The 27,364-nt window shown below is 52.1% G+C and overlaps 1 protein-coding gene across 10 annotated transcripts in view; it reads left to right on the top strand.

Moving 5' to 3' along the window:
* The window catches only part of SULF2 (sulfatase 2), a 140,481-nt gene that overhangs the window by 103,531 nt on the left and 9,586 nt on the right, over nucleotides 1-27,364 (top strand). For all 10 annotated transcript variants that reach the window (XM_033841146.2, XM_033841143.2, XM_033841147.2 and 7 more), the window contains 6 exons: nucleotides 4,511-4,661; nucleotides 5,867-6,042; nucleotides 10,451-10,579; nucleotides 12,002-12,058; nucleotides 13,263-13,392; nucleotides 15,289-15,481. In XM_033841146.2, coding sequence (XP_033697037.1) covers nucleotides 4,511-4,661; nucleotides 5,867-6,042; nucleotides 10,451-10,579; nucleotides 12,002-12,058; nucleotides 13,263-13,392; nucleotides 15,289-15,481 — 836 coding nt within the window. The remainder of the gene's footprint in view (nucleotides 1-4,510; nucleotides 4,662-5,866; nucleotides 6,043-10,450; nucleotides 10,580-12,001; nucleotides 12,059-13,262; nucleotides 13,393-15,288; nucleotides 15,482-27,364) is intronic.

Genomic DNA, 27,364 nt, shown 5'->3' with positions numbered 1-27,364 from the left:
ATGACAGAGACGAGGCCGCCTCTTGTCTCTAATCCTCTCAGTTTAAAGAAGCCAGGGACACACAGCTGATCTCTGAGGAAACTGGGATACAGATCCAGTAATAACAATGCAAAGCAGGCAACAAGAGTTTTTAACTTGGGACCCACATCCTCCCACCGAGAGGTCTGTGGGTAGAACAGCATTTCAGGTGTATACCCATGTAATAGTTTTCCTTTGCAATCTGTGTATTTTATTTTGCACATTTTAAAACACTTTTGAGAAAGGGTCCATAGCTTCATCAGACTACTAATATATTCACAGCCTTTATAAGCTGTTGACTCCATGGCAGGCTCTGTGCTAAGCCCTGTACGTTGCAGTGAATCCCTGAATATTCCCAGTGACCCTTGGTGTATCAGTTATCTATTGCTGCATAACAAGTTACCCCGAAATTGAGCAACTTAAAACACCAACGCATATCACCGCGCAGTGTCTGTGAGTCAGGAATCTGGGAGTGGCCTATCTAGAAGGTTCTAGCTCAGGGTCTCCCGAGGTTGCGAAAAAGGTGTCAGCTGGGGCTGCCGCCATCTGAGGCTTGCCTGGGGCTCACTCACACGGCTGCCCCTCCACCAGCAGATCTCACCATCGGGCTGATGCAGTCTTTTATAACCTAATCTCAAAGTGACACACCATCTCTCCCACATTCTATTGGTTGCCCAGACCAGTGCTCCTGCAGTATGGGAGGGGGTACAAGTGTGTGATTACCAGGAAGTGGGAGCTATTGAGGGCTCTCTTGGAGGCTGCTTGTCACACTTGGTATTCCCATTTTACCAACGGGAAAACCGAGGCACAGAGAGGTGAGGTAACTCCCCTAAGGTCACCCAGCTGGTAAATGGCAGAGCTCGAATTCAAATCCGGCGCCCATTCCTGCCTCCCATCTCTCTGCCCACCCCTCCAGTCCTCCTCCCTCCAGCTGGCTAGTAAATCCTTCTGGAAAGTTCTTCTGCTTTTCTCTGCCTCAGACCACCTCCTGCTTAGCAGCAGTACTCAGCAGCCCTTGCTGTGACATTGGGGCGACAAGGACTGGGTGATTTGGAGTCCGCCTGAATATTCCGGGTGTTTAATTTTCATTGCCATCAGAATGCACTGCCCTCCTCAACCCCCTTGCCGTGATTACTTTCTGACAGAGCCCAGAGTGGCTCCGAGAGGATGAGGCAGTGTGTTAACCTGCTGATCCCCTGGTCTTTGGGGAGCAGGATTTGACAGATGGTGGAGAACTGCATTCCAGGGACTGCAGCATCCCTCTCACTCCGCAGACGGCAGCACTGCCTCTCTGCACATCTGCCGTGGCTGCCCCCCACCCCAGCCCTCTCCTCCTGCCTGAGATGCCAGCCTCCCACCCTCACCCACAGCCCACCTTTGAGGGAGGGGGCGTGTGGCCAACTCAGTCCCCCTAAGGGAGGAGCCGCGGAGTGGGGGAAGGTACACTTTGCTTCTTCAGTGTCTCCTCTAAAAGGGGTGCTGGCACCCTGCCCCCCAGCAGCCCTGGAGTTTCATGATGAGATGGTTTGACATTGCCTGCTCATTTATTTTCCCTTTGAAATGAAAATTATAGAAATTGAACATGAGCAACGCCTGCTGCCATTACTTACCCAGAGCACCCCCTGTGCCTTATTAGGGCTATGTGTGAAAGGCTCTCTTATCTCTGGGGTATAATCATTTTCAAAACAAAACCCAAAACCAGAAAGTTCTGCAGCTGGGATGTTTAATTATGACAGTCAGGAGAGCTGAGGAGGGGACAGAGTTCCAGATCTTTCTATCACGAGACTCCTGTCAGAGACTCTCACCCCATCAAGCCTTGTGCCATGTTCTCGGGCTGGGCTTGTGGGTTCTGAAAAATGCTGCTCGTTGCGATGTGGTCCCACTGCACCAGCCCAGGGCCCCATCCACCCCCCAGCCAGCTCCGTACACGCACAGAGATGCAAACAGATGCACGCAGACACACACAAACACATACACACACAGATACAGACACAAATACGCAAAGATACAAATAGATACATACAGATATATACACAGATACACAAATGCACACAGACACACAGAACTCAGACACAAACACACACAAAGATACAAATAAATACATAGACATATATAGACACAAATGCACATACAAACACAGGCATATACATACAAGCTCATATACGGATACACATACACACAGATATGCAGACATACACAGAAACACACGCAGATACAAAGATACAAGCACATAAACACACACACACAAACGCACATAAAGATAAACACAGATGCAAACACAGATACACACAAACATGAAGATACACAAGCATACAGACACGCACACACAGAAACAGACACACAAACATACACAGAGATACACACAGACAAAAGGCACATAGGCACACGCACCCACAGCCCCCAGAGCTTCCTCTGACGCGTGGCATCTGAACGGGTTCACGGACGCTCCGTTTGTCACGCCTGGGAGCCAGGCCCGAGCTCACATCCTCGGGGTGGGGCTGGGAGCCAGGGCTCCGGCCCCTCGGCCTCCAGACACACGGTGGGAGGGGCCGGAAGGGCCCCCAGCCCAAGAGGGGATGTTATGCTTCAGGCCGGTTGTGAACGAGCAGACATTCCTCGGATTCTTGTGGAGGTGAGGGTTTCCACTCTGTTCAACAGGCATCTGGGTTCATGTGAAAATGTGACACCATCCCGGGGTAGCAGGGGGAGCCTGGCCTCAAGCAGGGGACCAGAAAGCCGGCCTCGGCCCCAAGCGGGACCCCAGGCTCCGCAGCCTGCTGGCCTCCAGATCCTGCTCGAAAGACGTCTCCAGAGAAACGGCCTCTGAAATCAGACTCTTGACAGACTCACCCCTCACTGTTCTCAAGGGCAGACACTAGCCCGAGAGAATCTAAGAGATTCAGGGATGATTGCTCAAAATTACATCCTGAATTGGGCCCCTGGGGCCACGGGAACAATTTTCCCAAAACCCCCAACAGCCCCGAGGGCATCTCTTGGTGCAGCCCCCGGCCCAGCAGCACCCCTCCAGCTCCTCGGTGGGGGAGGGCGGCGAGCGGGGGTGGCCCTGCTCCTGGGATGTTCTACACGAGGGTCAGGCCCTAAGCCGGCCCACAGGAGAGAGCGGCGTTTCTCATAATCAAAGGGCAGCAGGAGACCAGCCAGAAACTCAAGCGAAGTCCAGGAGGAATCTTATGACTCACCCCCGCTCTACATAGCAACAGTCTCCACAACTATCAGGCTGTACCACAAGCCGCAGTGTCCTTCCTTCTACCCCGGGGAGGGAGGGGCTGAGGTCCTGACGAAGGAAGGGAGTCTGGGGCCCTCCTACCCTCCCCCACGCCCCGCAGCCCTTGCCCGCTGAAGCGCCGTCTCGAAAAGCTTTTTGTCTTCAAGCAGTGGAAACTTCCTCTCTTTGCAGCTTTGCCTGGGGAGGGGGTGGGTAAGACCTGAGGGGAACCTGACCCTCAAGGATCACCAGACCCAGTGCGAGGGACACCCAGCCTTGTGGGGTTTCCCGCTCCTGGAGCTCAAACCCCAGCTCTGCCTTTGGCAAGGCTGTCCCCTCACTGAGCCTCCGTGTCCGCATGTCTCACACAAGGAGAAGGAAAGCACCAGCTCCTAGGACTGTTCTGAGTATTAAATGAGATGATGTAGGCAAACCCTTCCGGGTGTGGCCAGCGCATGGTCAGTGCCCATTCGGGGCTGGTCAAAGATTCCCATGTATTTGTTCGTTTATCATTAGGCATCACAGCTGACCCCACAGCACAAGTCACAGAGGCCAGTGGCTCCACCGTCCACTCAGTGAGACCATGGGCAGGTCTCGGAACTCCTCTGACCCCGTTTCCTCTTTTGTAAATGGGAAATTAAACCACGCGGGAAGAATAGCTGTGACAGCTAAGGCAGAGAACGTGGCGTGTCCCAAATGGACACATTCAGGCACCATCCTCACAGTTTTGCCTTTATGAACCTAATTTTTAACCAGTTTCCTCTTTTCTAACCAAAATCTATTGCAAAAGGAAATTCGGTAGTTACGCCTTAATTAACCACGATAACTGTCATTTGCCATCTACCCAAGGTAACTGAAGAGTAAGTGCAGTGCTAGTAAATTAGAGTTGGGTGCTGTGCCCACAGGAGGCCCTCTCCTTTCAAAAGGGAGGCGAGCAGATTCTAGAGAGGTGCTGAGGAGAGCCCAGCACAGACTGAGACTTTAGCCTTCACGTGATGGGCGTGCTGACCGGGCTTAAGTGGGAGCGACGTTCTCCCTTTGGGGCCCCAGTCTTCCCACGTGCACGCCCGTGCATGTGGAGAGATGCTGACCTAACGTGGGGCAGAGCCCCCAACGCTCTGGCGTCCAGATGGGGGCGGCTTCACCCTGAGCTGCAGCCCCAGCGCGGGGAGGCTGCTCCCCTGAGGCGTGGGGGGACCTGGGGGCGGGGCCCAGGCACCCCCGACCCCCGGCCTGACCTGACCTCTGTGCCTGTCTGCCCACCAGCACCCCGAGTTACAACTATGCACCCAACCCCGACAAGCACTGGATCATGCGCTACACGGGGCCCATGAAGCCCATCCACATGCAGTTCACCAACATGCTGCAGCGGAAGCGCCTGCAGACCCTCCTGTCCGTGGATGACTCCATGGAGACGGTAGGCCGCCCCCCCCCCCCCCCCCCCCCCCAGCATCCCGGCCACGCCAGGCCGGCAGCCTCCCTGCCCCTCCCCCCACACCCCTCCGAGCATCATCGTCTGGAGAGGAATGGAAACAGGCAGAAGGAAAAGGCACCCTTCCAGGCCAGGGAAACAGCTCTGAGCAATCCAGACGAACCCCCTGCCCTCGGGGAGCTTGTATTCCAGCTCTGCTCTGTTCACTGTAGGAGCCGCCTGCAGCTGCGGACGTTTTTTTAGCAACTTTATGGGGCTATGATCCACAGACCCCTTAGCTCACCCAATTCAAGTGTACGTTTCAGTGGTTTTCATATGTCTGCAGGGTTGTACGATCACGGTCGATTTTAGAAGTTCCATCACCCCAGACAGAAACCCCGCAGCCCTTAGCCATTACCCAAAACTCCCCTCACCTCACCCCTCCGCCTTAGCCACCTGCTCGTCTACTTTGTGTCTCTGTGGATCCTGGACATTTCATGTAAGACGAGTCCTACAACATGTGGTCACTCAGTGTGATGATTTCAAGGTTCATCCAGGTGGGAGCGTGTTCAGCGCTTCATTTTTTATTACTATTATTGCTAAATAATACTCCATTGCATGGATATATTTCTTAAATTTTATCCATGACTATTTAACTTCAGTAAAATACAATGAAATTTCAAATTTAATCTCTCAGGTGCACTGGCCGCGTTTGAAGTGCTGAATAACCAAGTGTGGCTGGTGCCGTAGGTGTCAACACTGCCAGCGTTGCAGAAAGTTCTGTCGCGCAGCACTGTGGTAGATCACAGACTCCTGCCCCAGGCCATTCATTCATTCACTCATTCACTCATTCACCCAACAGCATTTGTCGAGTGCCAGCACACATGGGACCCCGCAGGGAATAAAATGACAGAAGTCCCTGCCCTGATGGGGCGTACATTCTGATGCAGGGACACAGTCCACGAATAAGTAGAAGAGAGGGAGGTGAGAAGTGCTGGGAAGACAAGTAAAGGGGGACAGGAGGTGGGGAGGCTACAGTGATGCATGGGTCAGCCCCAGGGGCCCCGCCGAGAGGTGACAGTTGAGCGAAGACCCGAAGCCGGAGGGACAGGGGCCTGAGCCCCCAGCACAGCATCGTGTTTTGGGACAGTGGGCCGGGCGCACTGCCCGCCTTCCCTCCGCGTGTCCTCACCACCCCGCCTGCGTTTCAGATTTACAACATGCTGGTGGAGACAGGTGAGCTGGACAACACGTATGTCGTGTACACCGCCGACCACGGCTACCACATCGGCCAGTTCGGCCTGGTGAAAGGGAAGTCCATGCCCTACGAGTTCGACATCAGGGTCCCGTTCTACGTTAGGGGCCCCAACGTGGAGGCCGGCTCGCTGTAAGTGCATCACCCGCCCCTCCCCAGCACCCCAAAGTCCCAGGGAGGCCTCCAGGCTCCACTGGCACCCGGATGGGCAGGCAGCTCAGCGGGCAGCCCCGTGCCACTCCCCGGGGCGGCACACGATTCAGGCAGGCGGACCTCGGTGCCGAGCGAAACGGTGGTGATGCCACCCGGGGAGGATTGCCTACCCCTCTACTGGGGAAGGAGAGGCCGGGAGCTGTTAGCACCTGTGAAAACAGACCGTCCATGGTGGGCACTGTGCCGGGGAATCGGGGACCTGGACTGTGTATGTGTCACCACCAATGCATGGGGTTGCCACCTCGACTTCTGTCTGGCCTGAGCGGTCTTTGGGTCTGGAGGTTGTCAGGGAGGAGCCCAGCCATCTCGGCCCGGGCGGCGTCATCCACTGAGATCAGCTGGGCCAGCTTGGCCGCAGCGCTAAGGGAAGCAGCCTCCCCCATCCTTCCTCGAGGGCCACGTGGGCCCTTGGCCAGCATTGCCCTTGGGTTAACCTTTGAAATGATATGTTCTGGCAGCAAAAATGCCGTGTCTGGGGCAGGGAGAGGTAGAGAGGCCAGGAATCACAGCAGCGGCGTCCTCGGGTGAGCCCAGACATCATGGAGACCAACTCGGACGTGTTTTGAAATGCAGATAAGTCACCGCTCAGGTGCGCATCAGGTCTGACTTCCCTCTGAGCCGAGACCACACACGGGCACGGACTCGGCTTTGTTCAGAATTCCTCCCGAAAGGGCGTTGGCGGCGCCGTCTTAGGACCAAGATGTTCCCACCGCCTGGGATGTTTGGTGGAAATTCCAGAAAGCAGACGGTGTGAGCTCTAGCCCAGCCTCATCACTGTTCCTCTGCCAACCTCATCAAATCCCTGCCTGTCTGGATTTCAGGGCCCCGCCTATAATAATAGCTATTATAGCGATAGCTGTGCTGATCCAGTGCTGATTCTTCAGGCTTTGGTCTAAGCACTTATATCCAGGTAATCCACTTACGCGTGACAGCAACCCTGTAAGGTGGATGCTAGGATTGTCCCTGTTTTAAACGCAAGGAAACAGAGGCACAGGTTAAGTTGCCTGAGGTTACATGGCACAGGGGGGAAGGAGCTGGAATTCGTCTCAAAACTGGGACTTTGATATTTGTAAATGTTTTTCCTTTTTAGGTAAGAATATATAGGACCATTAAAGTCACTGGGATTATTTGCTTTCGAAAAACGAAGGTGGACAGAACTATAATCCAGCATCTCTTATTGTATTGGTCAGCCTCAGAGGCTGTGATCTGGTTCTTAGGACCCAAAACCACAGAGAAAGAGAGTGCTAATGTCAGACTTGGGGCTGACAGCCAGGACTCCTTGAGTTGTGAATGGAAATGACTCTCAAAATGAACAAGGCAAATAAAATAAGCTATGAGGAATGCAGTCACTAAAGTAACTGGAAAGTCCAAGGTTAGTGCTGGCTTCAGGTATGGTGGGATCCAGCAGTCACACAATGACAACAGGAAGCTCTCATTTTCCATCTCTCAGTCCTGCATCCTCTGAATTGGCTTCATTCTCAGGCCAGCTTTTTTCTCATGGTGGCAGGGTCACCACAACCCCAGACTTTTAGGCCATTCAGCTTGGGAAATGGCCTAAAAGTGGTTTGAACGGAAGCCCTGAGGCTGACTCTCACTGCCCTGACTGGTCACGTGTCCATCCCTGAGCCACTCGCTGTAGCCAGGGTGATAGAAAACCTTGTGTGACCAGGCTGAGTACATCAGGCGGTGGAATCTGAATGGGGCCAGGTAGTGCCTCCAGAAGTGGAAACTCTTCCCACCAAGCAAGGTGTGGGTGCTGGGTGGGAAAAGCAGTCCTGTCCATCCCACCCAGCCTGGGGGCAGCAGGACCTGTGGACGACCTCAGGTCAATCCAGCTGCTAGTTGCCAACATTCACCCTGGCGCCCCCTCACCCAACGGACTTTTCCAGCTCCCTCCTCCTGCCTGATTAAGTGGTCTGGTCACGCCTCTTGCTAGCTTCAAGCCCCTCCACCAGGCAGCTTCACCCACCTTCCCCAGCCTCACCCCCATGACCACCCCAGTGTCGCAGGAATGGGGACCCCTTCCAGAACCCAAGAGTGGGCTCTTGTCTAACACTCAGAAAGGAATTGTCCGAGGAGACACAGGTGCTGACAAAGCAAGAGAGAGAGCAGCCTCACTCTCTCTCTGAGACAGGGGAGAGCAGGCGGGCCGGGGACCCCAGGAGAACTGCTCTGCCACGTGGCTCACAGTCTGGGGTTTTACGGTAATGGGGTTAGTTTCCGGGTTGTCTCTGGCCAGTCATTCTGACTCAGGGTCCTTCCTGGTAGCCCGCACATCGCTCAACCAAGATAGATTCTAGCGAGAAGGATTCTGGGAGGTTGGTAGGACATATGGACTGGCGTCTCCTCTCTCCTTTTGAACTTTCCTGAATTCTTCTGATTGGTGGTAGCGTGTCAGTTCCACGTTCCTTACCAGGACCTCCTACTGTAAGATAACTCATGCAAATGGTTACTACCTGCCTGGTCAGGACGGGCGGTTTCAGTCAGTGGTTCCCCTGAAACCAGCACACCTGACTACCTGTCCAGTGTTCACAAGGTGCTAGGCTAGGAGAGAGAGGAAGTGAAAGACATCCGAGACCCTCGGACCCAGGCCCTGCCCCCCAACCCCAGGAAACCAGACAGGGGCAGGGAGGGCACTGTGCCACCTTGATGGAGAATGTGTCCATGCGGCCATGATCCATCCAACCGGTGCAGGCCCTGTGCCGGGCACAGCCTGAAAGTCACTTAACCACTATGTCGGGAACACCCCATGTAGAAACAGGACACGGGAGAAGTGACAGACGCATGGCAGCGGTAAATAACAAAACTCACGTAACTAACACTTACTGAGCACCTACTGTGTTCTCTAAGTGTAAAAGTACTACATACAGGGCTTCCCTGGTGGCGCAGTGGTTGAGAGTCCACCTGCCGATGCAGGGGACACGGGTTCGTGCCCCGGTCCGGGAAGATCCCACATGGCGCGGAGCGGCTGGGCCCGTGAGCCATGGCCGCTGGGCCTGCGCGTCTGGAGCCTGTGCTCCGCAGCGGGAGGGGCTGCAACAGTGAGAGGCCCGCGCACCGCAAAAAAAAAAAAAAAAAAAAAGTACTACATACAGATAGAGAAGTGAACAAGACAGACAAAAATGTCTGCCTTCCCATTAGATTCTAATTGGGCAGTAGACAACCAACCAGATAAATGAGTAAAATACATAGTAAAACGCGAGGGTGACAAGGCTTCAGGAGCAAGACAGAGCAAAGAAGGGGCTGAGCACGGGGAGGGGTGCAGTTCTAAATGGGGTCCTCAGGAAGGGCCTTGTGTCAGTAATCTGTGCTGTGTAACAAATCACTAGAAACTTAGCAACTGAAAGCAACACACGTGCTTTATCTCAGTTTCTGTGGGTCAGAAGTCTAGGCGTAGCTTAGGTCGGTCCTCTGCTTAGGCTGAAATCAAGGCATCAGCCAGGGCTGCTGTCTCATCTGGAGGCTCAACTGGGGAAGGACCTGTTTCCCCACTCTGGGGGCTGTTTAAGTGCAAACAGAGGACTTGAACTCACACAGCCTGCCTCTCAGAGTACTCAGCAGGCGTCCTTGCTAGGGGCGAATTTACGTCAGCTTTCTTCTTCAAAGCCCGCCAGGGGAGACAAAGAAATGAGGGAGGGACAGCTAACAAGACAGAGTCGTATGTCTCGTGACATCACCTTGGTCTGACATCCCCATCACCTTTGCCATGTTCCAGCGGTTTGGCCCACCTTCAAGGGGAGGGGATCACAGTGGGGTGTGAACCCCAGAGCATGGGGATCTTGGGGCCACTTGGTAATCGTTGAGGGAAGAACTAAAGGTGGTGAGTGAGAGTGCTCACTGGAGTCTGGAAGAAGAACATTCCGGGCAGAGGGGACACAAGGACAAAGGCCCTGAGGCCAGACTGTTCTTGGCCTTCTAGGAAAAGCAAGGGGGCCAGTGTTTGCCTCAGAGGTTCAGAGAAGGGTCCGAGGGAAGATCCAGGATTTGGGGTGTGTCTTAAAGGAAGGTGTCCTTTGCTCAGAGAGTGGGGGCAGGGAGGGCATTCCTGGCAGAAGAAACAGACAAGCAGAAGCCAGCTGGGGCCTGTGAAGTGCAGCCCCTGTGGTGGTGTGGCGGGTACAGGTTAGGGGTGGGGTTTAGCTGAATTAGGGCACAGAGGGGAGCTTTGACGGCTGAGGTGCAGGAGAGTGACACGATCAGTGGCAGCTTTCCCACCTTCAGGGCGTCAGCCCCTGGCGGTCTCCATCCCTCCGGCGGCCCCTCTCCCGAGGGAGGCTGGGTCATCACTGCCCAGGTGACTGAGTCCTGTTCTCCATGCCTCCCTCAGGAATCCCCACATTGTCCTCAACATTGACCTGGCCCCCACCATCCTGGACATCGCAGGACTGGACATCCCCTCGGATATGGACGGGAAATCCATCCTCAAGCTGCTGGACACAGAGCGGCCAGCAAATCGGTGAGGGGCCGGGGTGGGTGCTGGGGTACCGGGCATCCCGAACTGTACAAACTCGTGGCCGAGCCATGTGGGTCTGAGAGGGGGTATTTCCAAGGTCAGGAGCTGGGGCTCTAGGGCCCCCCATCCTGACCACTTAACCTGCCGTGGGAGAGAAAGAAGCCCCCTCTCTAAGAGTCCACCTTCCCAGCTGGAATATGGCCACGGTGACCAGTCGAGGACCCTCCAGCACTAAAATTGTATAAAACTTGAAAAAATATCCACACTAATTAAGCACGTACTATATGCCAGGCCTTTGCTATGCTTTGTAGGGGATTTTATCATTTTGATCCTCACGGTAACGCAGTGAGGTAGGCATTATTATGATCCCATCTTAGCAATTTGGAAATTGAATCCAGAGAAGTCAAGTGACTTGTCAGAGGTCTCTTAGCAGGTCTGGACCCAACTCCGGGCATTCAGCCTCTAGGCTACAGCTAGAGTCTCTTAATCGTCATGCTCTAAGGCCGGATGATATGATGGGAACATATTCCTAGGTGTGCTGGAGGCAGAAAAAAGAACAGTGATGGTGAGCAAAAACTAGGTGGGAAGGTGAGTTGAGTCTGGCGGGGACAGGAAAGGAGGAGGACACTTTCACTGCTGCGGCAGCAGCGACATCTAGTGGCCACCAGTGCTACTGCCCACTGAGTTAGCCTCACAGCACTGATGCAGCCTCCAGCTTGTATCTCCTGCAGCTCAGCGGGTCCAGCCCTGATGGGCACTGTCTGTCCACATCCGATTGTCCTGTAGGAGGAACCACCTCTGTTGAGCCTCCTCCCTCTGACTAGAAGGTGTTATGAGCTTTAAGAGTACAAAATGGGCATGTTTTGGGGGGCGGGGGCACTGGGTTGGGAGCCAGGACACCCGGGAGTCAGGTGCAGGATGGAAGCTTCCTCTCTCAGCCTGAGGCCCCATCTGGGAGATGGAAATGATAGAGTGAAACGACATGAAATGCACACTTAAATTACACAAATCCAACTGCAGAGGATCAAAAAGAAAAAAATCCTGCCAAAACACAATGTAATTAACCTGAAGTCAGGACAAGTTGCATCTGGTGCTGAACTAAAGAGGAAGCGATCTCTTCTGACACTGGGGAACTGTTGGACTTCCTGGGAGGCACGGAGACACACACACACGACTATGTGTGACTTAGAGCAACTTTGACCTGGGTCATTTCTGCCCCATGTACCTTCAGACCCAAGTCTCTGGGGAAATACAGCTCTGCCCTGGGGGGTGTGAGCATCCTCCGCTCGCCCCAACTGGCCCCCGGGTCTGTGCTGATTGTGAACCAAGGCTGGCTCTGAGCACCATCCCTGCCTCTGGGAGGACAGAGGGACACATGAGCCCCACACATTGATGAGAAGATGGAAGTGTGCTTTTTTCCCCCAGGTTTCACTTGAAAAAGAAGATGAGGGTCTGGCGGGACTCCTTCCTGGTGGAGAGAGGGTGAGTGCCAGGGCCTGGAGGAGCTGCCCCAGGACATTTGAGCTGAGCAGCACCTGGGTAACCCCCTTCTGCCCTGTCCCAGGAAGCACCTGGCAGCCCCACCTGCACCCATGATATTAAAGATCTCACTGTCGAGGGCAGGAGGGATCCCATTGCTATTATGACACCTTCCACCAGGGGCTGGGAATTTGTGTCCACAGCCTCCTGTATACAAGGAAGCCCATTCGCTTTTCCTATGGTTGACATAGAATTTGCATCTGGAGGCCACCTGTATCCTTCAGACACGTTTTGTCCTGTCTGTATAATGTCTCACATGCTTTTTAACTTATTGCCAACTCATGTAATTTGGGAGAATTTTTATTAAATCCCCATTTCCTTTTATTTCTTTTTTTGAATTTTTGAATTTTATTTTATTTATTTTTTTATACAGCAGGTTCTTATTAGTCATCCATTTTATACACATCAGTGTATACATGTCAATCCCAATCTCCCAATTCATCACACCACCACCACCACCCCCTGCCGCTTTCCCCCCTTGGTGTCCATATGTTTGTTCTCTGCATCTGTGTCTCAATTTCTGCCCTGCAAACCGGTTCATCTGTACCATTTTTCTAGGTTCCACATATATGTGTTAATATACGACATCTGTTTTTCTCTTTCTGACTTACTTCGCTCTGTATGACAGTCTCTAGATCCATCCACGTCTCTACAAATGACCCAATTTCGTTCCTTTTTATGGCTAATATTCCATTTATATATGTACCACATCTTCTTTATCCATTCGTCTGTCGATGGGCATTTAGGTTGCTTCCATGACCTGGCTATTGTAAATAGTGCTGCAATGAACGTTGGGGTGCACGTGTCTTTTTGAATTATGGTTTCCTCTGGGTATATGCGCAGTAGTGGGATTGCTGGGTCGTATGGTAATTGTTTTTAGTTTTTTAAGGAACCTCCATACTGTTCTCCGTAGTGGCTGTATCAATTTACATTCCCACCAACAGTGCAAGAGGGTTCCCTTTTCTCCACACGCTCTCCAGCATTTGTTGTTTGTAGAAAATCCCCATTTCTTAAGTCTGTTGACAATCAGAAGATGTGGCCTGGCTGGACCTGCATCCTCCATGGTGACCCTATACCAGGGCTGAGCGGGGCCGTGCACTCCTCCAGGGCTGGGCGGCCAGCCCCACTTCCGCTCTCTGCCCCACAGCAAACTGCTCCACAAGAGGGACAGTGACAAGGTGGATGCCCCGGAGGAGAACTTCCTGCCCAAGTACCAGCGTGTGAAAGACCTGTGTCAGCGGGCCGAGTACCAGACCGCGTGCGAGCAGCTGGGGCAGGTGAGGATGCTCGGCTGGTGCCCTGGGGCTGGGGATGGTACCCCTGCCCTCCCTTCTTCCCTCCCAGTGGCCACCCCGGCTAACCACGACTCAGGCCTGCTCCTCGGCCTTCAGACCAGCGGAGCCAGTGGGGCCAGCGCCCCTGCTGATGTGTGAGACGCAGGGTGATGCCAGGTGGTACAGGCGACACTCAGAAAGTTCTTCCAATCCTGCTCACATTAGAGGCAAAGTCTCCTGGGGGTGCACGTGTGTCTTTAGCTGCTGTGACTCATGCCCAATCCTTCTTTAACAAAGACATAGCCAACCTCTGCACAGTATTTACAAAGTTAAATAACCATTTACATTGTATTCACTCTCCCAGAGCATCATTGTGGCTGGTTTTCCACTTATATAGGAATAATAGGAAATTACCTTTTTAAGTAAATAAGTTTTAAAAATGTGAATTGATTTCAAGAGAAATATTAAGGAAATTATAATCCAAGTAGTATTTAGAGGTAGCAGAAACTGTGACTGATGTTTCGGAGAGTCTGAACTTTCTGAGGAGGCCGAGGTGGGCGCTGGGGAGGAGAGGGGAGGGGTGGGGGCAGAACCTTGTAAAGAGGGACCCAAGCAGGAGGCGCGGTTCGGAGGTTGCGGGGAGGGGAGGGCTGACGAGCAAGCAGGGCAGACAGGAGGTGCTTCCCTGCCTCGGTCTGTGAGCTGGGACTTTGAGCTCGTCCACAGCGGCTCAGGCCTGAAGATGCATGCCTGTTTCACCAGTAAGAATAAGTAAAGCCAGGGCCTCCCCATTCCATTTCTCATTAATAGACCAAGGCTGCCAAGGCCAGGGCATGAGCTGGGTGGGTCTCACAGGCTGCATCCAGGCAGCTCTGTCTTATCACTAGACTCAGAATTAGCAGCCACCTGTCCTCGTGGCTGTGCCCCCGGCCGCCCAGCGTTTGTTCACAACCCCCGACCCCGCCCCATGCTCTGGAGGGCATCTTGTCTGGGAAGTACCTGTCTGTGCCACTGAGCGAGAGCTTTGGTTTACACTGGAGCGGCATTCAGTGCTGCCTCTGTAGCCGGGCACGGTCCCAGGCACCGGGGCAGCAACAGCCTCAGACGCCCTGGACAGAAAGCCCTGCCCTCCTGGAGCTGATGATCTGGGCAGATCCCAGAAGCGGTTCCGATTTCAGTTCTGAGCTACAAGAAATGAGCCGATGAGACCAAGGGGCCCTTTGTCCCCCTGGGATTGTCGAATCCCCCTGCTGGTCCCTCCCCCCTCTCTCCCTGCAGATTGAGGGTCTGGTAGTCCCAGGAAGGGGAGAGGGCAAGTATCGGCATCTTCAGAACAGATTATCTGAGCGCACTGCTTAACCCAAAGGAAAGGGGCGCCGGGGGTGGGTTGGGGGCCTAGACTGGCAGCGGAGGCATCGAGCCATGGCCCCCAGACTTACAGCTCTAGGTCCTCCAGGACCCCAGCCCAGCCCAGACATTCCCCTGCCGGCAGATGCAGTCACAGCCCTGCTCAACTGCCCTCCCTCCCCCAGCCCCCCAGCCCCAGTGCCACTGCCCGTCTCATGCTGCACCTTCCAGGAAGGCCCTTCCCTGCACACGAGCCATGCCCTGCGGCCCCGGAGCTTCGCTTAGAGGGGCCTCCCTGTGACAGGGCTCACCCTCGGCCACAGCGCATCACCCTGGGTACCATTTCTGTGCTCCTCCCACGGTGGACAGGTGTCCATCCATGATGGAGCAGCTCGTTCCAATCACAGAGCCCGTCTGAGCCCGTGTCCAGCTAAGGCCGCTAGAGGGAAGTCTCCGGGGTGGACGGGAACGGTGGGGCAGCCGCTAGTCAGGAGAAGCAGCCGAGCAGGTTGGCCCAGGCCCGGAGGGCTGAGGACCCGGTGTGTCTTGCAGAAGTGGCAGTGCGTGGAGGACGCCTCGGGGAAGCTGAAACTGCACAAGTGCAAGGGCCCCGCACGGCCCGGGGGCAGGGCCGTCTCCAACCTGGTGCCCAAGTACTACGCACAGGGCGGCGAGGCCTGCGTCTGCGACAGCGGGGATGAGCAGCTCAGCCTGTCCGGACGCCGGAAGAAGCTCTTCAAGAAGAGTACGCAGGACGGGAGGGGAGGGGATCGGAGGGGAGGGACCGCACCTGGGCAGCCCTAGTAGTTCCTTCAAACGGATCCACATCCCACCCCTCTCGATCCACCCGTCCCTGGGGGCAGAGAGTAGTAAAGAAGGAAGATAAGCTGACCGTGTCCAGGGCCAAGAAGAGCAGGACCGTAAAGAGAAAGTGAGGAGAGAGGGATACGGCCCCAGACCACGTGGTGGGGCCCCTCTGAGACCAGAAAGAAGCCCCCGGAGGGTTTTGAGCAGAGGAGCCGGGATCAGATTTGTGTTTTCAAAGGATCCCTCCAGCTGCACTCCGGGCACTGGACGGGTTCACTTGCAAAGTGGCCCAACATTTCGAGTCACCCAACGTGCAGGCTCCCAGCCGAGGTTGGGCCAAGGTGGCGCTCTGCCTTCTCCCTTCAGCCCTCATGTCTATTTAGTGTCATGTTTGCGGTATTTCATACCTTTTTTTGGTGACTTCCCTATCTAAAGTGGCCCCAAGGTGGCGCTGACATCCTGTGTCGGGTCCCCAAGCCCAGGGCGGCTGTGATGTGCTTTATGGAGGGGAACACGTAAGTGAGAAAGCTTCGTTCAGGCCTGAGTCTTGGTGCTGCTGCCGTGAGTTCAATGTCGGTGAATCAACACGTGCGTTAAATCGGGCGTCTTTTTTTTTTTTAATTTATTTACTTATTTATGTATTTATTTTTGGCTGCATTGGGTCTTCGTTGCTGTGCGCGGGCTTTCTCTAGTTGCGGCGAGCGGAGGCTACTCTTCATTGCGGTGCGCAGGCCCATCACTGGCCGTGTGATGGCTTCTCTTGTTGTGGAGCACGGGCTCAGTAGTTGTGGTGCACGGGCTTAGTTGCTCCGCGGCGTGTGGGATCTTCCCGGACCAGGGCTCAAACCCGTGTCCCTTACAGGCAGATTCTTAACCACTGCGCCACCAGGGAAACCCAAATCGGGTGTCTTTAAACAGACATGACAGAGACACACATGCAGTAAGGCCCAGTACTGATGGTGGACAAGCGTGTTGTGACCCGAAGCTCGCAGGAATCTTACCCCGTATTTCCCCCAGGAGCACTGGTTCCACATTCGCTAGTTCAGCATCAAGGTGACGCTATAGAACAGGACCACTGCAAATGATGGGAATCGACTATACAGTTGACCCCGAACCATGCGGGTTTGAACTCCACAGGTCTGCTTGCACATGGATATTCTCTGATAGTAAATACTACAGTTCTCCACTGTCTGTGGTTGGTTGAATCCACAGATGCAGAGAAACCACGGATACGGGGCTCTGACTATAAGTTAGACACAGATGAACCCCACGTTGTTCGAGGGTCAACTGTACTTTGCAAGGAGGAAGAGCCCCCCATCCCAACTGGAGAAGCTGCCTTAACCTTCACCCCTCCCCCCAGCAGGGGCTGAAGAAGGACAGAAAGTTAGAAAACCAGCAAGCAGAGGAGGGGAAGGGGGGACCTGGCTGCAAGACTCAGCTGTCACACTGGGTAGTCATGACCCCGTTCTGAGGGTCAGCTCCCCTGGGAAGCACGCTCCCTGCCGAACGTTCAGATAAGGATGCGCCCGGGCTTTGAGGATGCTTGGCAGGTTGCTGGGTGCCAAGGACTCGGCGTCAGTGAGATCCAGTCCCCTGGCTAGCATGTCTTGCTCCCTGACCTAATGGGAGCCAAAGCCTAATTGGAGATTTTAGTTCTGTTTTCTTTCATTGTGGTACAATACGCGTTATCTAACACTTACCGTCTTAACCGTTTTTTAAGTACATTGACATCGTTGTGCAACCATCATCACCGTCCATCTCCAGAGCTCTCTTTTTCTGGCAAAACTGAAACTCAGTACCCATCAAACAACAACTCTCCATCATCCCTCCCCTGGCCACCACCCGTCTGCTTTCTCTGAATTTGACTGTTCTAGGTACTTCCTATGAGCAGAATCACGCAGCATTTGTCCTTTTGTGACTGCCTTACTTCACACGGCATAATGTCCTCAAGGTGCATCCTTGCCGTAGCCTGTGTCAGAATTCCCTTCCTTTTTCAGGCTGAATCAGATTCCCTCGTAGCCTAATTAGAGACTGGGTGTCTGGCGACAGGCTGAGGTCTCTTCCTGTCTTTGCAGGGGACACCTTCGTTACAGAGCAGGTGTGTCTCCATAACAACTCGGCTGCTGCCTCAAGTGGCGCGTCCCAACTGATGATCCCCCGTTATAATTCCTCCCAAGCTGATTAGCAACTACTAAGCTGATCTTTTTTTCGCGGATAAAATGATTGGTTGAATTACACAGCTAACCTCTTGCTTCAGCACGTGGCACACTGGGTAATGTTTAAGTAAGACAAGAACTTGCGACTCGGTTAAGCCTTTTTTTTTTTTCCTATTAATTCTTAGAGGAAAGAAAAATGCACCTAAATAACCGAGACTCGGCTCAACCCAGGCCCTCCTGTGAGGACGGTGTGACATCACAGCCCTGTCTGATACGCCCCTCACAGCATCCTGGGAGCAAGGCGAGGGTGGCTCCTCACAGCAGACAGGAAAGGTCAGCTCACACGGCCACCTGGGCGACTTGGGCCCCATCGCCTGGCCCAGTATTCTTCCTCCTGCACGTGCCTGCCAGCAAGATGGTCTCTGTCACTCCTTTCTGAGCAGCCAGCCTAGAGCAGGGGTTTTCAACTGCGGGCGATTTTGCCCCCCAGGGACACTTGGCCGTGTGGTGACATTTCTGGCTGTCGTAATCGTGTGTGATGGGCAGCGGGAGGGATGCTACTGGCATCCGGTGAACGGATGCTGCGGACGCTGCTAAGCGTCCTGTGAGGTACAGGTCAAGTCTCCCGCAGCCAGGATTTATCCGGCCCCAGAGTGTTGCCAGTTGTGAGGTTGAGACTCCCTGGCCCAGAGCAGCTCAGACCCCGGCTCACCCTAACCCCCTGGGCTGTGGGCTGTGGGCTGAGGAAGCAGGCAGAGCAGCCAACCCAGAACACGGGGGAGACCCAGGACCCAGGGGGAGGAGATGAGGCCTCGGGGATGGGTCCAGGTGGCCGGTGTTTATTCATTTCTTCTCCCAACAAATCCGCAAGCCCTGCCGTGTGCCAGCTGCTGAGGTTACAGAGGTGAACTTGAGAGACACGGATCGGACCTCGTAGGTGAGACCAGGTGTCAGCAAGTTAACAAAGTGGGAAGATCACTTCCCTGGGTGCAAAATGCATGGAGGAAATGAAACAGTGGTGTGACCAGGTGGAGAGGGGCGGCGGCTGTAGGATGGGTGGTCGGTTGACATTTAAACGAGAGCCAAGTATGTAGAAGAAACAGGCCATGTGACTAGCAGAGGGGAAGTGCTCTAAGTCAGGGGAAGAGGAAGCACGAAGTTCCTGTGGGTCCCACCCCAGAGAGCGGGCCACACTGCGTCGGGCTTCCCAGGCCTGGGGAGGTGGGAGGGCCCAGCTGTGACCTTGGGCGAGGATGTCACAGCTGCAGTGTCCCTAACTAGCAGAGAAGCTGCTGGATGCCAGCTTCCAGGTGCTGAAATATTTAGCAGGTCTGTTTCATGTCAGACTCCAAAGAGCCCTGGAAGGCGGGTATCGTCATGAGAACATAGCTGCTTGGAAATTAACTCACTTGCCTTTGCATTGGCTCAGGATTTGCACCCAGGCAATCAGAGTCCAGAGCCTCAGCTCTTTTTTTTTTTAATATATTTATTTATTTATTTTTGGCCGCGTTGGGTCCTCGTTGCTGCGCGCGGGCTTTCTCTAGTCCCGGCGAGCAGGGGCTACTCTTCGTTGCGGTGGGCGGGCTTCTCATTGCGGTGGCTTCTCTTGTTGCGGAGCACAGGTTCTAGGCACACAGGCTTCAGTAATTGTGGCTCACGGGCTCTAGAGCGCAGGCTCAGTAGTTGTGGCACATGGGCTTAGTTGCTCCACGGCATGTGGGACCTTCCCGGGCCAGGGCTCAAACCCGTGTCCATTGCATCGACAGGCGGATTCTTAAGCACTGCGCCACCAGGGAAGCCCCCAGAGCCTCAGCTCTTGGCCACTGGGTTAGGAAGTGCCCCGTTCCCAGTACATGTGGTAGGGAGGGCACCTCCAGGACCCTGGAAACAAAGACACCTAGGGTGACAAAGAGAGCAAGCGGTGTGGCTTCAGTCCCAGACAAAGTGTACACCAGGGCTGGCAGGTTTTTGCTGTAAAGGGCCGGAGAGTAAATATTTGAGGCTGTGGGAGCTAAACAATCTTTGTGTCAAATGCTCCATTCCATCACTGTGGCAAGGAAACAGCCGAGGACTCTGCAAATGGTTGAGAGTAACTTATGTACAGAATCAGGCAGAGGGCTGGATTGGGCCTGGAGGCCATAGTTTGGGGACCCCTGGGTGTATGGCTGGGGGCGTGGAGAACGCCAGAGCAAGCAACACAGAGGAGCAGAAAGAACCCCCTGGGTCTGCTTCCTGGGCCTCTTAGGCAGGGGTGTCCTCCTCCTGCAGGGAGATCAGCTCAGTACTGTGTGCGTTTCGGGCCCAGGCACTGTGGCTTCATGGAGACTGAACTCAGGGAGGAAAAAGCCAAGGAGAAAGCTGCCCGGAGTCAGAAAAGGCCCAAGGCTTTGTCAGAGAAACGCCTCTCCTGGACCTGGACCCCCAGATCCTTTGGCCCATGAGACTCTGATACAAGGAGGAAAGGTACAAGCCACCAACCCGGGGTCGGGGGGTTGGGGGATGTGGCGCAAGACCAGATCCTGGAGCCCTGGCCTGGGCCCTGCAGAAGAGGGAACCCCCTCCTCCTTTCTTGGGCCCCACCACCTGGCCTCCAGCCAGTCCTCGACCTTTGGTCGCCACCTGGTGGTCATTAGGAGCCCAGCAGAAACCCGGATCGGGCCTGCCTCCAGGCCCTGCTCCAAAAACAGATGGATGTTTCAGGGCAGCGGGGTTACAGACTCGAGGCCGGCCTAGGTCAGACCTAAAATGGGAGGAGGAGCGGGGACTGTGGCCAAACGGGAAACACTCCGCCCCGTAGGAAGAGGCAGCGCATCAGCTCCTGCCCCGCCATCCACGCTGCCGGTGGGCCCGGTGTGGGCGGCACATCTCCCGTTTTCTCTCGAGAAGCTGGAAATCTGTGCTCCTCCGTGACCACCCTCCCCCAACCCCTTTTTTCTGAAGTGTTAGCAACTTGATCAATTTTGTCTTTTAATATACAGAAGATACGAGAAATCTGGGCTCTGACTTGAGCCTGTGTTGAGGAGGGGGAAATTTACCCCCTGCCCCTCTCGAGTTCTCTTGGCTGGTCAGATAATTAACTTGACACAAGACTGATGAACAGGAGAAAAAAGTTAGTTCATACACACAGAAGTCTCATAGAAATGGGACCCCAGAGCGACCAAAGCACGTGTTTACACATCATTTTTAGACAAGGAAACAATTATTTGTGAAGATGTAAGAGCAAAGGGGCTGGTCCTTGGGGCAGCAGACTAATGAACGAGGAAAGTTAGTTTATACAGCTTTCTTAGCCTTGAATTCCCTGACTCTGGTGATAAGGATGCTTTCTCTTATCCTGGTATAGGGAAGGGACCTTCACATGCGAGATTTATTTCCCACTATTTTAGGGGGGAAAGAGGAGGGTCAGTGTTTTTTTATGTTTTCTTTGGCCACCAGCTGTTTCTTAAGTAACTTTAATTCAAAAGAACCAATATGCCATTGTGGCATATCTTGGGGTGACCTGCTCTGAGCCCCAACCGTTCCCTCTAAAATTGACCAGGAAGTTTCACACTTTAAAAGGAGAGTTGGTGGCCATGGAGAGAGAAATCTGGTTAGGAGCTGAGTGCTAAGAGCTCTGCAAAGGGAGAAAAGAACGGAGCTTAGAATGAGGATGAACAAACAAAAGAACAAATCGAAGCCCCTTCTCCACCCCCATTAAACCAGTCCCTAGTCCTGGTGTCGGTCAGTTCAATAAAGTGGCCGTGCTTCCCTCCACTGATGCAAAGAGTTAACCTCCTCTCTTACTAGAGGTAAGGTGGACACTCCTTGTCCCATTTGGGTTACACAGGAGCAATGTTTTCACCAGTGATGCACAGGCTCCTCCTTGCTGAGCTCCTTTAAAGCTTGGTTGTCACTGAGCCAAGGAAGTCCAGATTTCTGGTCCACCCATATATATAGTGTGGTATTGGGCAGCTTAATCAGGGGAGCAGCTGTAATACCCCAAGGGTGGCTGGTGAGCCATCCCGGACACTTGGTGAGTTGGCAGATGTTTATACTAAAAAGGGTAGTGCCAGGGTCATTTCCAGTCTCCATGAGAGGTTTGAAGATGCCACCTGTGGAATCAAACCCCTGAGTCTGACTGCAGTACTGTCCTGGCCTGTCACCCAGGAAAGGTCCAGTGTTTGTTTTCAATGCAAAGGGAAATTTTTCACCTATTGTTTTTAGCCTGGGCGAGGGACAGCCCTTGAGCTTCTATAGAGGTTTTCCGGGGCCTCGATAACTCCCCAGAAGGAGAGACAGAGCGATGTTTTTCGGTCGTGGATACCATTCCCTGTCATTGAACCATCTTTTGTACCTAGTCCACAGTGTGCACATTGGCAGGAACGCAGACCAGCTCAGGGGCACTTGTACCGTCTAGATGTTGACACAACCAACAGTCAGATTGATTGATTAACGTGGCCAGGCTTTGGTAAACTGGCACGACGGGGTGTTTGGTTTATGCCTGACCTGTTGACAAAGTAAAGGTTACTAAGCAAGACACAGGTTGAAAAGGAGCCCATAGTGGAGACTTTTAGAGGGGAAGTGGGCTAGATAGACAAGCACTGTCTGCTCAGCCTCCTGATAATGATAATGAATGTGCGAAAGTGGTCATTAGTAAGAGAAGGTGCATGTTTGTTTGTTTAGCGTGTGAATATATAGGGAGTCTTAAAGGGGGGGAATAGGTAAAAACGAAGTTTTTTTAATTTATTGAAGTATAATTGATTTACAATGTGTTAATTTCTGCTGTACAGGAAAGTGATTCAGTTACACACACACACACACACACACACACACATATATATACCCATGTTTTTTCATACTCTTTTCCATTATGGTTTATCTCAGGATACTGAATATAGTTCCCTGTGTTATACAGTAGGACCTTGTTGTTTATCCATTCTGTATATAATAGTTTGCATCTACCAACCCCAAACTCCCAATCCTTCCCTCCCCCACCCCCTCTCCCCCTTGGCAACCACGAGTCTGTCCTCCATGTCTATGAGTCTGTTTCTGTTTCATAGATATGTTCATTTGTGTCATGTTTTAGATTCCACATGTAAGTGATATCATATGGTATTTGTCTCTTTCTGACTTACTTCACTTAGTATGACAATCTCTAGGTCCATCCATGTTGCTGCAAATGGCATTATTTCATTCTTTTTTATGGCTGAGTAGTATTCCATTGTATATATGTACCGCAGTTTCTTTATCCATTCATCTGTCCATGGACATTAAGGTTGCTTCCATGTCTTAGCTATTGTAAATAGTGCTGCTGTACGTAGGGGTGCATGTATGTTTTCGAATTAGAGTTTTCCACAGATGTACGTCCAGGAGTGGGACTGCAAGTGAAGTTTCTTGATCCATGATCTTGGGAAAAGCTGTCTAATTCGTGATGCCAGCTTCTTCCAGGCCTGGGAAGTGGCCCTGGAAATCCTTACTTTGAGGTCACCTGTGGGGACTGTCTCCCAGCTGTTTTGAGAGCGATGGTCTAGGCCAATTTGGCATGACTTGCGTGAACCCGGGAGGATTTTCCCTTTATTCTGGTGGTAACATAGGGAGTGTAGGTAGATAGCAGTACCTCATAACGTCCTTCCCAGAGAGGTGACAATGCATGTTTTCTTCTAAAGTCCTCGATGTAAACCTGGTCTCCCGGTCAAAAGGGACGTCAGGGTGTCAGTCGGGGAGGCCACGCCCCTTTTCTCTCTTGGCAATAAGCTTAAAGTACACTCGTCAGTTCTTGTAGGCAGCTGGTCAGAGCATCAAATTATTCACTTATGTTCCCACAATGTCCACTTAATCCAGAAATAGAAAGTTTAGAGATGCCAGTAGGCATGGGTTATCCAAGCACTATTTCAGAAGAGCTTAATCCATGTCTCCTGTTGGAGTGTTCCTGATCCTTATACAGGCCAGGGGCAAAGCTTCTGACCATTTAAGCCCAGTTACTTTCCAGAGCTTTTCCTAAAGTCCTTTTATATCTAGATTTTTATGTTCCACTTGCCCTGATGGTGGAGTTATGGTACAGAGTATGGAATTTTAATGAGTACCCCAGAGATTTTGCAAGCAGATGGTTTATCTCTGCTATAAAATGAGTTCCTTGGTCTGATTCAATCCATAAAGGAATGTCAAAATTAGGAATAACCTCAGTTATTAAGTTCATTACCACTGTGTGGCATCACCACATCTAATCGGATAGCATTCAGTCCTTCCACTAACCATGTAAAAGATAACCAAGTAGCAAGAATAGCCTAAAGCTGGGGGCGAATCTATAAGATCTGTTGGAGTGCCACAAAGGGCAGTGTGGGCCTGGTAAGACTTCCGAGGGCACACCGATTTCTCCCGGAAGTTAGGCGCAATTCACTAGTAGTGCACTGGGAAATAATTTGGTCAGAAATTCCATGGCTGCCAGGGCAAGACGACTCTTCTGTCTGCACAGTACATCTCATTTGATGGGAGGTAAGCTCAAGCCACAAGGTGAAAGGAAAAGGAACCACCTGAAGTACATGTGGCCCAGTGTCTAATTTATCTGAGCATTGTCTGGTACCTTTTTTGTGTCCATTTGTCCTTTTTAGATTGTGGGGCATTTGCCTGATAGTTAATATCAGTCAGGGATAAAGGCAGGTTTAAGAATTGGGTGGAGAGAGGATAAAGGGGGCATGTTGAGCTGCAATTTTAGCAGCTCTTTCCGCCCTATCATTTCCTAAAGATAAAGCATCAGTCTCCTGAGCAGTGAACAACAGCAGCGTTAGAAGCGAGGTGATAACAGGGCAGCAATTATATACCCGTTAGCGCCAGGAGGACCTGCAGAAGTCAGCAATCCACGGGATCTCCAAATCGTACCCACAGCATGGCGGACTCCAAAAGCATCTTTGGAATCTGTGTAAACCGTGGCAGTTTCCCCTTTGCTCGTCTGTGTGCTCCAGGAAGAGCGATGCGTTCAGCCGCGTGGGCTGGTCTCACAGTGGGCACGGAATATGCCTCACGTGGTTCACGTGGGGAGCCACAGCATAACCAGTTATTATGTTTCGCTGGAAACTTCGTTTACAGGAGCCATCACAAAATCGAAGTCAGTCTGGGTTGTCTAAAGGGATGTCTGAGAGAGCATCTCGTGGCTCTGAGACCGTTCCTGTAGTTGCGAGGCACTCGTGTGGCATGGAGTGGGGCTCTCCACCATCAGGGAGGGGGGTAAAGGAGCCAGATTTAGAGTATTAATGATGGACGGTGATGGGTAGATTAAGAGCCTGCTCACAGGTGGTCTCTCGCCACGCAGAGAAGTGCTGCATCCTGTGAACTTGTAACAGCAGACACAGCATGGGAAACAGGTGACTGGGGGAGCCTATGGTTAGAGCACTGGCTTTGTAGTCAGCATGGCCACGTACATAAGGGGGGCGTACCTGGTGCCGTAGAGTCTAACTGACATGAGAAATACGCTGTAGGACTTAACTGAGGCTAAAGGCTGTCCTAGAATGCCAGCAGTAATCCCATCATTTCCATGGCCAGTGTAGATGAAAAGGTTTATCACGATCAGGTAAGCCAAGAACCAGAGGTGTGGACAGAACTAATGTAAGGCTTCGTAGGGGAGCAGAATTTGCTACCCTAAAATACATCTCTTTGGCATATTATCTTGAGCTGGTTATTTTCTAGGAAACAGCAGACACGGGAAACTGAAAACCTAGTAGGAGTTGCCCTTTTGCAAGAAACATTGACGTCTGTAAGGGAAATCTCCACTTGTAACGGTGTCTCCCTCTCTGTCCCTGTAAGAGGAGGTTGACCAAATCTCTGGAAACTCTTCTCCATGGAGAGGGCCAGGGCTTAAATCTGTGTCACAGCCGCCCTTGTTTACTGTTTTTCCTGGTCGCCTCCCCTGACTGGATCTCCCACCCTCTACATCCTCTTTTGTCTTTGGAGGAGGGTTTCAGGTGAGGGCTTCCAGGTTTTTCTGGGTTTCTCCCATGGATACATTATTAAACATTTGTTTGATTTTCTCCTGTTAACCTGTCTCAAGTCAACTTAATTCTTAGACCAGCCAGAAGAACCTAGAAGGGTAGAAGGAAAACTTCTCCCCGACGGCTATGCCAGTCCTTCTTACCGGTCTCCCTTGAGAGGTAAATGCAGACAAGGTGTGCGTCAGGAGCATGGGATTGAAGAGGAATCTGAGCGGAGCTCAGATTAACCAAGCTGGGTCAGCAGGAGTCGAAGTGAAGGTAACAGCTGGGTTAGGGACCACAGGGTGCCCGGGAATTACAAGAGTTTATGGCTCTTAGGGTTTGTGCAAATCAAGAGATTCGATTCCCGTCTGGGCCTAATTTACCTGTTTCATTACAAATGTACCTACTTTCACTTGGAGTGTAACAAGGTGAGGAAGTAAAAACAAGCACACCCAGCTCTAAGAGAGTCTATCATAGGGTTAATTCCTCACTTTGTATCTCTTTGCAGAGAAGGGACCTGTTTATTTTTCTTCCAGGTCATGCATACAGGCTCAGCACTTGGTAGCAATCCAACTTCATTGGCATGTGTGGCCCAGGGACTAGTTGGGACATCTGTTAAAGACTCACCCTCTTTAGAGGAATTTAAATCAGGACGAGTTTCTAATAAGGAAAGTCGATCTGGGGCTTGGTCTGAGGGCAAGGAAATAAAAACGCCCTTCTGATTACATTTTAGAGGAGCATCACATTTACGTTAAAATCTCTATCAAGAGGTTTGCTGGTGAGCAGCTGGAAATTAGATACGATGGGTGTTAAGAGGCCCTAAAAGATATTAGGGTGGGCTGAGATGTGGGTAATGTAGTAGGTTGTCCAGAGACTGACTGACTGTATAGAATCAGCAGTGACAGGTTGAGATAAATCCTCTGAGCGACGGTAGAGGAAGGCACACGGGTGTCAATTAAGAAATCCAGTTCCCGATCCTCTATTTTAAGTAGCCTCTGGGGTGCAACTGAGGATTGGCTGACCCCATCATTTGAGAAGGAATTGTCCCTCAGAAGGAGAAGAATGAACTTTCTGGGCATGCTGGGGCCTAGGGGGATTGTTTCTTAAACTTTCCTTTCTCTTGAGTGTAGGACAAATTTCTCTTCCATTGTCGTGATTTCTTAGAATATCTGCAGTTGTCTGGAGGCGAACAGGAAGAGCTCTGTGTGAGCCTGGAGCTACTCTCAGAGTCATGCTTTTGTTTTCTATACTTTTCTTTATTGAAGTGTAATTTACAATGTTGTGCTAGCGTCTGGTGTACAGCATAGTGATTCAGTTTTATACATGTATTCTATTTAGTTCCCTGTGCTATAGTGTGTTATCCGCTAATCCCAAACTCCTAATTTATCCCTCCCCCACCCCTTCCCCTTTGGTAACCATAAGTTTGTTTTCTATGTCTGTGAGTCTGTTTTGGAAATAAGTTCATTTGTGTCATATTTTAGATTCCACATATAAGTGATATCATGTGGTATTTGTCTTTGACTTACTTCACTTAGTATGATAATCTCTAGGTCCATCCATGTTGCTGCAAATGGCATTATTTCATTCTTTTTATGGGTGAGTATTATTCCGTTGTATATATATACCACATCTTCTTTATCCATTCCTCTGCCAGTGGACATTTACGTTGCTTCCATGTCTTGGCTATTGTGAATAGTGCTGCTATGAATATAGGTGTGCGTGTAT

Source organism: Tursiops truncatus, chromosome 15 (genome assembly GCF_011762595.2).
Source record: "Tursiops truncatus isolate mTurTru1 chromosome 15, mTurTru1.mat.Y, whole genome shotgun sequence".
NCBI classification, from domain to species: domain Eukaryota; kingdom Metazoa; phylum Chordata; class Mammalia; order Artiodactyla; family Delphinidae; genus Tursiops; species Tursiops truncatus.
The sequence above is the reverse complement of the archived record's forward strand: the minus strand, read 5'-3'. Positions and strand labels throughout refer to the sequence as shown.